The sequence below is a fragment of the Budorcas taxicolor genome, chromosome 11 (assembly GCF_023091745.1).
Source record: "Budorcas taxicolor isolate Tak-1 chromosome 11, Takin1.1, whole genome shotgun sequence".
In the NCBI taxonomy this organism is placed as follows: domain Eukaryota; kingdom Metazoa; phylum Chordata; class Mammalia; order Artiodactyla; family Bovidae; genus Budorcas; species Budorcas taxicolor.
In genome coordinates, this window is record NC_068920.1 from 46,951,286 (window position 1) to 46,963,839 (window position 12,554).

At 40.2% G+C, this 12,554-nt stretch overlaps 1 protein-coding gene across 1 annotated transcript in view; it reads right to left on the reverse strand.

The window, feature by feature from the left end:
• The window catches only part of DNAH8 (dynein axonemal heavy chain 8), a 315,366-nt gene that overhangs the window by 228,364 nt on the left and 74,448 nt on the right, over nt 1-12,554 (reverse strand). The window contains exons 23-26 of the mRNA XM_052649575.1: nt 10,159-10,280; nt 4,281-4,356; nt 2,713-2,905; nt 425-621 (exon numbers count right to left, since the gene is read on the reverse strand). Coding sequence (XP_052505535.1) covers nt 425-621; nt 2,713-2,905; nt 4,281-4,356; nt 10,159-10,280 — 588 coding nt within the window. The remainder of the gene's footprint in view (nt 1-424; nt 622-2,712; nt 2,906-4,280; nt 4,357-10,158; nt 10,281-12,554) is intronic.

Here is a 12,554-nt window from a genome sequence, read left to right on the forward strand (position 1 = left end):
ATCTGCTTATATATTTTTCCTCACGTATGTGCTATCAGGCCAGGGGCTCAGTAGAGAAAGGGATGAACTGTTAGTACTGGAAGAGGAGGCTACGTGAGGAGCTTTCACATTCCTGGTTGGTTGTTTATAGTCCTAAAGTTTCCTTGAGTTTCTAACCAAATACACAGGTAAGCCTCCGTAACTTTGACACACCCCTGAATACCTGGCCTCTGGTATGAACTGAACAAAATCTGCTAGAGCCTCATTATTATCAGTTGCCCCAGTGTCAGTGTCAGAATTACACAAGACGTATTAGGTGCGTGGCATTTACAGGTTCTTGGCCTCTGTTCTTGAGTGCTCATCGTTATCACTGACGTTTTCCTGGTCTTCCCACAAGAGTTAAACAATTACAACCCGACCTGCATTGCCAGCAGTGGAAACACACCTTCACTTTCACATCTCGGTCCTCTGTCCAGAGTGTCTTGTACTTCTGAAAGTCCTGCAGGGCTTCATGAACTGCCTTTCTCAGAGAGTTTACGGAGGAAGAAAGGAGGAGGACCAGCTTGGAAATATCCTTGTGCTCTGCCACTCCCGGGTAAAAATTCTTCAGCTTCCGTGCAGGAATCATTTCTTCAAAGGATCCTGAGAACAGACATTTTTACTCTATAGATAACTCATGCATTCAACTTTAAATACTACCAATTGTAATTATCTGTAGACTTTTCAAACTCTAAAGTCTTAAAGACCCATCTCCCTCCAAGTAATTAACAGCTAATCTCTCACTAGTTTCATTTATTCTTATTAAATCATTGTGGTCTAGGTTTCTTTAAAGTACATGTGCACAGGCACACTCGGTCGTTCAATCATGTCTGACTATTTTGCGACCTCATTGACTATAGTGGCCCACCAGGTTCCTCTGTCCATGGAACTTCCCAGGCAAGAATACTAGGGTGGGTTTCCATTTCCTTCTCCAGGGGATCTTCCTGGGGTGGGTTTCCATTTCCTTCTCCAGGGGATATTCCTGACCCAGGGGTCAAACCCACTTCTCCTGCATCTCCTGCATTGGCAGGTGGATTCTTTACCACTGATCTATCTGGGATGCCTTCATTAAAGTGAGGAAACTGCTATTCAGAGGAAAGAACTGAAAACCAGTTGAAAGACACTGATTAACAACCTCCCCCAAAACAAAACGTCCTCCAAGGAAAGATCAAAAGAGCTGAAATAGCTATCCCACAGAACAGCCTTGTGGTTAAAGGAGAGGTATGGGCTCCCTGGGGCTTCCCTGGGGCTTCCCTGGGGCTCAGCAGTACAGAATCTGCCTGCCAGTGCAGGCACAGGGGCTGATCCCTGGGTCAGAGAGATCCTCTACAGAAGGAAATGGCAACCCACGCCAGTATTCTTGCCTGGAAAATCCCGTGGACAGAGGAGTCTGGCGGGCTACAGTCCATGGGGTTACAAAGAGTCAGACATGACTTAGCGACTAAATGCAACAACAACTACATTTATGACCCAAATGCCTTACGCTAATTATTTAAACTTCATAGAAATACTTGAGAGGACTAAATGATACAACATATGCTTGTCTTCAGCTCAGCGTCTAGTATATAGAGACCACACAACCACTATTAAACATCACAATATACATCTCTTGCTAAAAGTCAGTATTCTCAAGTATTCTTCATCAGGTACAGACCATACAGATACTTTTGTTTGGCCCAGACAGTTCCCTACTTTTGTTAAAGCAGTTGTTAACAATTAAAAAATCATGAGATTTCATGAAAATTTTGATATTTCCACCTTCTGTTTTAAAATAGTTTCATCTGGTATTCCTGCCTAGCAACAGCTGGCTGAAGTACCCATAAATGATACTGACTTGGGGTGGGGGTAGAAGAAAAGGGGAGATGTTGATCAAGGGGTACAAACTTTCATTAATATAATGAATAAATTCTGGAAATGTATATGTACTGGTGATCTATAGTATTATAATAATAATATGTACTTGAAGTCTGCTAAGAAAGTAGACCTCAGGTGTTCTCACCACACACATACACACACACACACACACACACACACACACACACATAAATGATTAACTATGAGAGGTGATGAATACGTTACTTACTCTGATTGTGGCAACCATTTCACAAAAGTACACATATATCAAAACATCATACTGTACACCTCAGATATGTGCAACTTTTCTCAAAAATAAATAAAAATTTAATGTGGCGTAATAGCAAGAAAGAAAAAGAAAAAAAGTTTGGCTTTCTATACAAGAGAAAGTATCCAAAAATATCCATGGAATTTGGGGTCAGTGTCATATTACACCCTTAGTTATTTAAGGGAATAGCTTAAATAAACTTTATGTACAAAGCACATATGACCAGATTTTCTAAGCACCATGTTCTAGCAAACTAAGTTTATCAGACCAAATACAAGCCTGAACATAGAATTAGTTCTAAGATTTGTTTTCATTTTTAACTTTGAATCTGAGACTATGATAGTAGAACAGTGATAAATATCCTTGTTCACCCATGACCAAAATCTGAAATGTCTGCATGCAATGTTTAAGATGGAACATGGAGAACACTAGTTTTTTTAAGGCAAAATTTAACCAACAAACATATAAAACTGACTTTAAAAAGATATGTTCTAATATCCAGGAAAAATCAGAAAGACTTATTTACTGTTATAATTCTGAGACTCTACTGATCTGAGATTTAATATTCTTACTTTCTTCCTTCTTCAGTTGCTTTCCTGGGCTTGGATGGGACAAGTCCATAGTTGTACGGGAGGTACTGCTAATGACCCTCTTGATGTGACGGGACTGCTGGCCCCAGTGAGCTACTCCTCTGCTGACCTCCAGGGTTAACTGGATCATACGGTTAATGGCTTGTTGAATGTCATCCAAGCTAGGAACCATTACCTGTGGAAAGAAGAAATGAGTCCAAGGTGCTCCCAGCACAGACAAAGCCACACCTCTGATTGTCATCATCCCCGCTCCCTTCGGAGGGGGGAAAGCCTCTGCTGGCCCAGTGGAAGTCTGCTTCAAGGAGAGGGATATTAGAGGAAGGTAGGCTGCAGACTTAACCATCTTCAAGCTTTCCCATTCTACCCATTCCTGCAGGCAGAAAGGTCAAGCACAGTACTTGCCACCCTTTCCCTGTGAGGGTGGCTGGATGCAGGTATGTGCATGTGTGGCATGAAGCAGAAAAACTGAAGAAGCTATACTGCCAAGATTTGACTCCAGTTCTTTCAAATGTGCCAAATAAGCATAGAAGCTGTCCTCCAGGAGGCCAGACTGTGTACATGTGGTGTTAGGTGAGCCATAGATCATTCCTGCCTGGCCTTAACCCTTGGATCATCACAGAACGCACCACAGTCACCCTGACGACTCAGTGCTCCACATGCCAACAAGCAGCAGAAGGGGTGGTGGTAGAGAAAAGTGGTGAGAAAACATAAGGGACCCGTGCAGTCAAGGCACAGGTTTGTTCTTTCTTTCCTTCTATTCTGCCGTGGACTGCCTCACAGCTGGGTGCTCAGGACAGAGATTTGGACTTCTGAGATGGTCTTATTTAGATAATGTCTGAAGTAAGAAAAAGCAAGATGATTTGTAGGGTACTTGCTAATTATGGCCCACCAGACACTTAACTCTGATACCCACCTTCAATATGCCATGAGCTCTGCGGAAGTAATTTTTATAATAGATATTAATGATACACTTTGATTTTTGTTAAATGCTGCTGCTGCTGCTAAGTCACTTCAGTCATGTCCGACTCTGTGCGATCCCATAGATGGCAGCCTACCAGGCTCCCGTGTCCCTGGGATTCTCCAGGCAAGAACACTGGAGTGGGTTGCCATTTCCTTCTCCAATGTGTGAAAGTGGAAAGTGAAGTCGCTCAGTCGTGTCCAACTCTTCGCAGCCCCATAGACTGCACCCTACCAGGCTCCTCTGACCATGGGATTTTCCAGGCAAGAGTACTGGAGTGGGTTGCCATTGTTAAATGCTGAGGTGAAGTCAAAATGCACACAGGACCAAGAGATTAAATAAAGTTCAGTTCTAACGCGATACTTCTTTTTAAGTCTCTGCTGAACTTGTTACAATATTTCTTCTGTTTGTTTTGGTTTTTTTTTTGGCCACAAGGCATGTGGGATCTCAGCTCCCCAACCAGAAATCAAACCCGTTTCCCCTGCATTCAAAGGCAAAGTCTTAACTACTGGACGGCCAGGCAAGTCCCTAAACTTCTTAAACACAGTACCAAAATATCACTGTATTAACCTGAATATTTCATAATACTTACCACATTAGGAATCGCAAGATGTACTTCAGATTTTAAAAAAGAAATAACATCTTCTGACCGCTTTCGTCCATAAGGGCTGTAATAAGATGGACATTTAACTCAGAAACCTTAACCTAATATTTCATAAATAGCATGGTTATGCTACAACTTTCAACCCTGAAAAATAAAGGCAATTTTCAAAATGCTGAATTACTTGAAGAGACTATTATTTACAATGGAACCATAGATTTCATGAACTAGTTCATGGACTAAGAAAACTTTTAATTTTCTTTGAAATGACATATTAGTCTTTCACCTGTTTCTAATATTTTAATGTTGCATTCTCTCAGGCAGTACCACCTAAAAATGTTCACCTCAAGCACTTCTTTTTCCCAGTCCCACAATAGGTGCTGAAAATCACTAACAAAAACCATATACCTTCATGTACTTTATTCTGTGTGTGTGTACAAGATTAAACAGGAGGTTTCAAGTCAAAGCCTTCCAAAAGTAATTTTTACAACAGTATCAATTATGCTCAGACAGAAGTACAGACATACAGACACATGAGTGCAATTAATGAATGATACACATCGGCCTGAAAATTATTAGTAGTTTGGTTATCTCCCTCTGTCTGATCTCTGTCCCATCCCAGATGAAATGTAGTAAGTGTAAACTTTCCACAGAAAGAAATGTTATCATTACTGAAAAACTATACCTCCGTTCATAATGGAGGATCAATGGTTCCCAGGTAAACATATTATTGCAAGGAACTCTTTGAACTAGAAGCAAGCAAACAAAGGAAAAAGCCTGTAATTCTTAGTCTCACTGTGAAATTCAAGACGCGTAGACTGTATTTGAAAGAGTACAATCTGAGAAAAAGAAAGAGTTTTATAAAGTATAACCAAGCAGCTGAACTAACAGCAGCAATGGACAGCATACTAGATCCTTCAGTGACTTATTTGACAAACTAGAGGATTAGCTTAAGGAATTCTCCAATCATTCCCATGCAAAATATGAGACATAGATTACTTGAGGAAAAGGTAATAAAGATAAGCTTATCCTCCACTTAGTGTACCACAGGTGCTTTTCCAAGCACTTTTCCATAAATTGAAGTATTTCATGCTCACATTAACTCTTGACACAGATCCCATGATTATTATTTCCTTATTGTAGAGGAGGAAACCAAGGCAGAGAAAGATTAAGTAACTCACAGCAGAGGGTCACTCAGCTCAGAGACGCTCTACTATCTAGGATCCACTGTGGAAACCCTACATACTGTAAATTTAAGCATAGCCCTTCTCAAATCTTAAGAATACACTTATTTTTTTCACCTTGAAAAGTTTCTCTGTGTGCCTCAGGATTAATGGGGAAAAAACACATTATCTGTGAATTTCCAGAATACATGGGGGAAATCTGTAAGCAACAAAAAACTTACATAGAAAAGAAAAATCAGATTAGCAGCAGAACTCACATATGAATATGGAAACAAAAGAAGCCGGTGAAACAGTATTTGTGGAGTGCGAGAGAAAGAAGCTATGATCCAAGCTGACTAAACAGTCTTCATGGGTGCAGGAAAGAGAGATGTTTTAGACAAGGGAGGATTCTGCAGTAGTATCCTCATATATGCCTCTTCAAAAATCACAGACGTACAGTTTCAAATTAGCATGGAATTCTGAGTTCAGACTTCAAAAATGCCTCCCTGTGCCAAGTACATCACAATCATGGATAGACCATGAAGGACCTGAAAACACTCAAACAGAAGGTTAGCATCACCATACATCAGGCAGGCATCAGAAACACACAGTAGCCTGGCCAGGGCTCTGGTCAGGAAACAAGCAGTGATAGTGGGACTTGGCCCCTGTGGACTATGGGGGGCTAAAGTAGTCCATGTGAGAGGGGACTCATCTAGGCTTGCTGCCAGACCCCAGACATTGAAGCGATGTTCCCCCACTTGTAAAGACAGGCAAAACAACAAGATGTTTGCCAACCTCTTGCCCGCAGCTGCAGCTTTTCCAAAAGATGTTTTCACCTAAGGTAAAAGGAGCGAATCCACAGCATCCTCATTTTGCCACTAAGCCGAGCCGCCCATGTGCTCCCCCACGGAACCTGCCACGTCCCAGCACCTCTTCATGGGATACATAACTGTGAACAAACACGACTCAGACCTGCACTCAAGGTGCCAAGGGTCATGTGGAGACAAGAGAAAGGAAGAGACACGAAAGGAAGGAGGGAGAAACACACGAAAACAACCAAAGAAAAACTCTCGTCCAAGGAGAGTCTACAAATAAATTCCAATATGCGTGCCTAAGTCTAACGTAAAGAAAGAGGACTAAAGACATCAGTACTTGAAACAAAACCTCACTCCAGATACAGTTTAACGTATAGAAGTGTGAAAAACTCAAATATAAATATATTAAGGATGTTCCAAGAGATAAATGAAGCCATCTTCCAAAAGGTAATAAATTGCTAAGCTAAAAAGGCAAGAATGATACAGTATCTGGAGGATAAGGACAAAAATATCAATTGAAATATTTAAGATACAGTAGATGAGGCCACCTTTGGGCCAGATACAGAGATACTTAACAACGATGTAGCCCAGAAAGACAAAAAAGATGAAAGATATGACAGCGAGGAAACAGGAAAGACAGACTCATGCCCGAGCATCTGAGATGGCCAAATAACCACGGTGCCCGCAACAGTTCTGGTTTAAGTCCACCCTGAATCTTCATCTAGATAGTGCCTCTTCACTCAAAAGTGTTTCCAAGGTGGAACAATAGATTATGTGCTCAACCTGCTCAACATTCAGCTACAGGAGTTCCATATCAAGAGAATGAAAAGACTATCTCAGAAGCAATAACTCGAGAGGAAATTGCTGAGGATTTTCCAGGATTAAAGAACACTACAAGTCATCACACAGAAAGTACACGCTGAGAATAAAGCATGACTAAATAAAGACAAATCCACCCCGGGAAAGGAAGCTGCAGAACATCAAGGATAGAAAAACAATTTCCAGTTAGACTCACTGCACACCTCTCATCAGCAACAATATACGTCAGGAAAAAATGAAGAAATATGTTCAAAGTGCTGAGAGAAAAACAAAAGTTTCTTATACAGCCAAGTTGGTTCAGACTTAAAATGAAGACTAAGAGGGTTTACACCACACCCACGCTTACTGAGGAACTAGTGGTATAAAATAAATACACAATAACCTGGAGATTTTAATAAAATATTCCAGTAAACATATTATTTTATAGTGTTCAAAAAATAGGTAAAAGCAAAATATCACACAGCAATTAAAAAGTTCATGCCAAACCCCTTGTAGTTAGAAATAAAGTGAGAAAATGGAAAAAAATATAGACAGTGTTTTTTTAAAAACCAGAGATAAATATACATATTCTAAATTTGAAGGTAACTACTTAAAGGACTGAAGTATAGGAAAGAGAATATAAGGGGGGAATTACCCATCCCAATAGGAATTACCCATTTATTATTTACAGATAATAAATGAAGCAAGGAAAAAGGATAGTAAGAAACTACAAAATAAAATGTCATAAATTAACTGTAACTGTATCAAAAAAATCCAAATATGTAAATCAATTAAAATCCATTAAATGGCAGAGATAATCAGATTAAATAAAAATAATCAGGTATATAATCCTTTTAAGAGGCAAAACAAAAAACTTTACAGAAAAAAAAATGAAATGAGGGGATAGAAAAAGATATACCAAAAAATCTGGGAAGGTAAAATTAATGACAGAGCAAAAAGAATGAGAAATCAGGATTAATATGGATAGAGAGGCTCATCAAAAAAAAAAAAAAAAAGAAAGAAATAGTGTTCTAGCAGACTTAACTATATGATGTCGCATGCACCTAGCCACATAGCCTTAAAAGATATAAAAAGAGAACTGACCAAAACAGAAGGAAAAATTGACAACTTCACAATCACACTGGGAGATCTGAATAGTGCAATTTAATTAAAATTCAGCAATGAGTAACCAAGGAATAAACCTAGCAAAAATGTACAAGACTTTTACACAGAGAATTTAAAAACCTTATTGAGAAATATTTTTAAAATGAAAAATAAATGGAGAGGTAATCCATGATTCTGAAAGGAAGACTCAATATAGTAAGGATGCTAATTCCCTCCAAATTTACCTATAGATTCAATGTAATTTAAATAACTACCCCAAAAGAAAAATTAATTTTCTTTTTAACTAATTAACTATATGGGAAAGAAATACTGGTCTCCTACTTTACACTAAACACAAAAATAAATACCATGTGGATTAAACCCCTAACTGTAAAAGGTAAAACTTTAAAACTTTCAGAAGACATGATGCAGTAGAGAAAAATTTCCTTTGAAAGGCATAGAAATCACAAATCACTAAGGAAAAGATTGATAAATTTGAATTTAAACTCAACAAAGAATACCATAAATAGTACAAAAAGGCACAAGGAGAGAAGATATCTGCTATGATATCAACAAAGTAATATATTGAGACCATCCATGAATAAATCCAATCACATAGTAAAACAGACAGAAGGAAGGAGGTTGGGAAGGAGGGAGAAGGGAAAGAAGGAAATAGAAAAAGGAAGGGAAGGAAAGGAAAAAGAAGGAAAGATAATTTTTTTAAAAAAAGAAAGCACAAATGGCTCATGAACATAAAAAATATGTTTAACCTCATCAGTAACCAGGAAAGTGATCATTTAAATCCCAGTGAGATGCCATTTTACACCTATACACACTGGCAACGATCTTTTAATTGAACAAAATCAACTGTGTGCAAGGATGAGGAACCATGGGCACTCTCGTGCTAGACTCGTTGTTGCTGTTGTTCAGTTGCTAAGTTGTGTCTGATTCTTTGCAACACCATGGACTGTAGCACGTCAGGCTCCTCTGTCCTCCACTATCTCCCAGAGTTAGCTCAAATTCATGTCAACTGAGTTGGTGATGCTATCTAATCAGCCCATCCTCTGCTGTCCCTTCTCCTTTTGCCTTCAATCTTTCCCAGCATCAGGGTCTTTTCCAATGAGTTGGCCCTTTGCATCAGGTGGCCAAAGTATTGGAGCTTCAGCTTCAGCATCAGTCCTTCTAGTAAATATTCAGGGTTGATTTCCTTTAGTATTGACTGGTGTTGATCTCCATGCTGTCCAAAGGACTCTCAAGAATCTTCTCTAGCACCACAATTCAAAAGCATCAATTCTCTGGCACTCAGCCTTCTTTATGGTCCAACTCTCACATCCATACATGACTACCCGTAAAACCATAGCTTTGTCTATGCAGACCTTTGCTAGCAAAGTGATGTCTCTGCCTTTTAATATGCTCTCTAGGTTTGTCATAGCTTTCCTTCCAAGGAGCAAGAATGCTAGGCACTGCCTGGTAAAGGGAAAAGTGCGCACACCCCAGGGCCCAGCAGATGCAGCACGAGATAGGCACAAGAGTGTTCACAACAGCCCGAACTGCAAACACCCCAAACAATCAAAACCAATAGAACTGATAAAACAGACTGTGTGCACTCCAGCTAAATAGAAGTGAAAATAAATTATATCAGCATAAATGCACCTCAAAAACAATACTGAACACAGTTCAAATACAGACAAAATTAAACAATACAAAAATGGGGTAAACTGTATTAAAAAAAAAAAGGCAAAACAAGACAGTGATAAACATCAAGTTCCGAACAGTGGCTACTGTGAGCAGAGAAGGGACCAGTAAGGGGACTGTAGTGTTCAGTGTTCTTTGTTCTTGGGCTGGTTGCTAGGAATATGGTTGTTCATTCATTACTGTTTTTACAATGTTACACACTTGTTTTTATACAGTATTTTCATAAGTGCCATGTTTTAAATTTTATAACTTTAAAAAATGCTTTAGCATTGTGCTGTGATAGTATTACCAGACATATTTTCCACTTGCCTGGCAACAAATATTCTTCTTTTCATTGTGTCCAAAGATAACCGTGTAGCTTTTTGAAGACTGTCTAGTAATTGATGAGAGAAAAAAGCGTAGACCTCTTTACATTCCTATAATGAGAAATCACATTAAATTTGGTACAAAAAAATCTAACACCCCCAAAGCAATAATATTAGAAGTGACATGCAAAAGGTGAAAATAATAAACTTTACAATCTCAATTATATTATGGAAATAAATTCAGCACTACATTACTCTTTTATTTTTTAAAACAAGTAAGAATATATGAAAAATGTGCTTTCATAAACACCCCAGCAAATTAGAAGATGTTACTCCAAAGCCAAAATTCAAAAACAGCTAATTGAAAATAATCCTGGTTTGCTCAATATTCAATAATTCACTCAACAAAACTGAAACATTTAGGGGTGTGTACTTCTCAATGCTTAGAGGTGTGGACACAGGATATTATTTTTAGTCTCCAACCACAGAAGTCTCAGTTTGGTGAATAAATATGTTTTAAGATGCATAAGGACTTCACTGGCAGTCCAGGGGTGGGGACTTTGTACTTCCACTGCAGGGGGCGTGGGTTCAATGCCTGGTCAGGGAACTGGGATCCCACGCACCACACCATGCAGGCAAATAATAATAATAAAGCTGCATTTAAAAAAGTGTATGATACCCAAATGTATGGGATGAAACTTCCACCGTCTTGGTACCATGGTTTGCCCCTCTCTGTCAGCCCCTACTTTCCCTCCAGCAAAGCAGTAGCCATACTTATTGGTCAGAGCACAGAATAAATATTGAGCCTGGGCAGGTGTCGGGGCACCACATCTAGCTTCACAGTGAGTCCCACACCCACGGCCAGGCTCTGGCCACACTGTTCCTGTCCACCCTATGCCCTGCCCCGCTCTAAGACTGGGTAGGCCAGTTAGGTTAAGTTGGTTCAGAAGGAAGGCCTGTCAGGTGTTAACAAAGAGGAATATGATCAGGGTTGGTCAAGCACCAGGCTACAGCGCAGGCAGGATATCATGAGATGTTTACGTTAGACCTCTGTGGAAGCGATGTGGAAGACGGATTCGAGAGGCAGAGGCTGTTGAGGAGGTGCCCGCCCTGATGCAGCTCAGCCAGTGTCACAGGGAATGCAGCTGGAAGTGAAGGACTCTTCAGCTACTTTCCACTGACTGATAGTGGCTGCCTAGTGTCTGGCACTGAGAAGCAATCCACAGCTGAAATCTAGACTCAGCAGCAAAGTGTTTCCCAGTCAAGTAGTTATACCATCCTTGAGTCAGAAGGTGAAAATGAAACACAAGTGTGCTGTTTATTTCCAAAAGTATGTTGGAGTGTGGGGTGTGTGTGTGTGTGTGTGTGTGTATCTGTACCAGTTGTGTCCAACTCTTGAAACCTCATGGTCTATAGCCCACTGGGCTCCCCTGTCCATGGAATTTTCCAGGCAAAAATACTGGAGTGGGTTGCCATTTCCTCCTCCAGAGGAATCTTCCCAACACAGGAATCAAACCCATGTCTCTTGCATTGCAGGCAGATGCTTTACCACAAGCACCACTTGTGTGGGTTAGAGAGTATGAAAGCAAGTAAAATGGAGAGAGAATGAAAAGATGGGTATGGAGGGTTAAAAAAAATTAACGGGGGACTTCCCTGGTGGTCCAGTGGTTAAAAATCTGCCTTCCAATGCAGGGGACATGGGTTTGCTCTATGGTCAGGGCACAAAGATCCCACAAGCTGCAGAGCAACTAAGCCTGCTTACCACAGCAACTGAGCCCAAGAGCTCTAGAATCCTCTTACCACAACTAGAGACTCTGTGCACCATGATGAAAATCCCAGGTGACACAAGTAAGACCCGACCCAGCGAAATAAATAGATGTTAAAGGAAAAGAAAACTGATGGCAGCAGGAGAAATCAGGAATCAGGACAACCATGGAGTGGCATTCAGAGCTGATGAACGGCCAGAAGGCCTAAGAAGGATGAAGAAGCCCAGTGTCTCCTCAACTTCCATTCTCAACACATCTCAGTGTAATCTGAAACTCTGCCCACCTGGGGTTTCTCCTGCAGGGCAGTCCACAGGATATCCACAGTGCTTACATTAAAATATGCAGATCCCTGGACCCCAGGTGAATCAAAGTCTCGTCTTGCAATATAGGTAACTCCATTAAAAACAGTAACTGAGAACAAAGTTCTCTGTCCTGAATCAAATGGATTGGCACTATGGTCCCAGATGTGACATTTACTACCTAAGAAAACACGGTCAGTCACAATGGGAACGATAAGTATATAAACTGTAATTGACACAATCACATTAGAAGCAGATGATACTGGGGGAAAAACTGTAAGGACTGCTGTAGCTTGTCAGATTCCACGGTGTAGGATAGA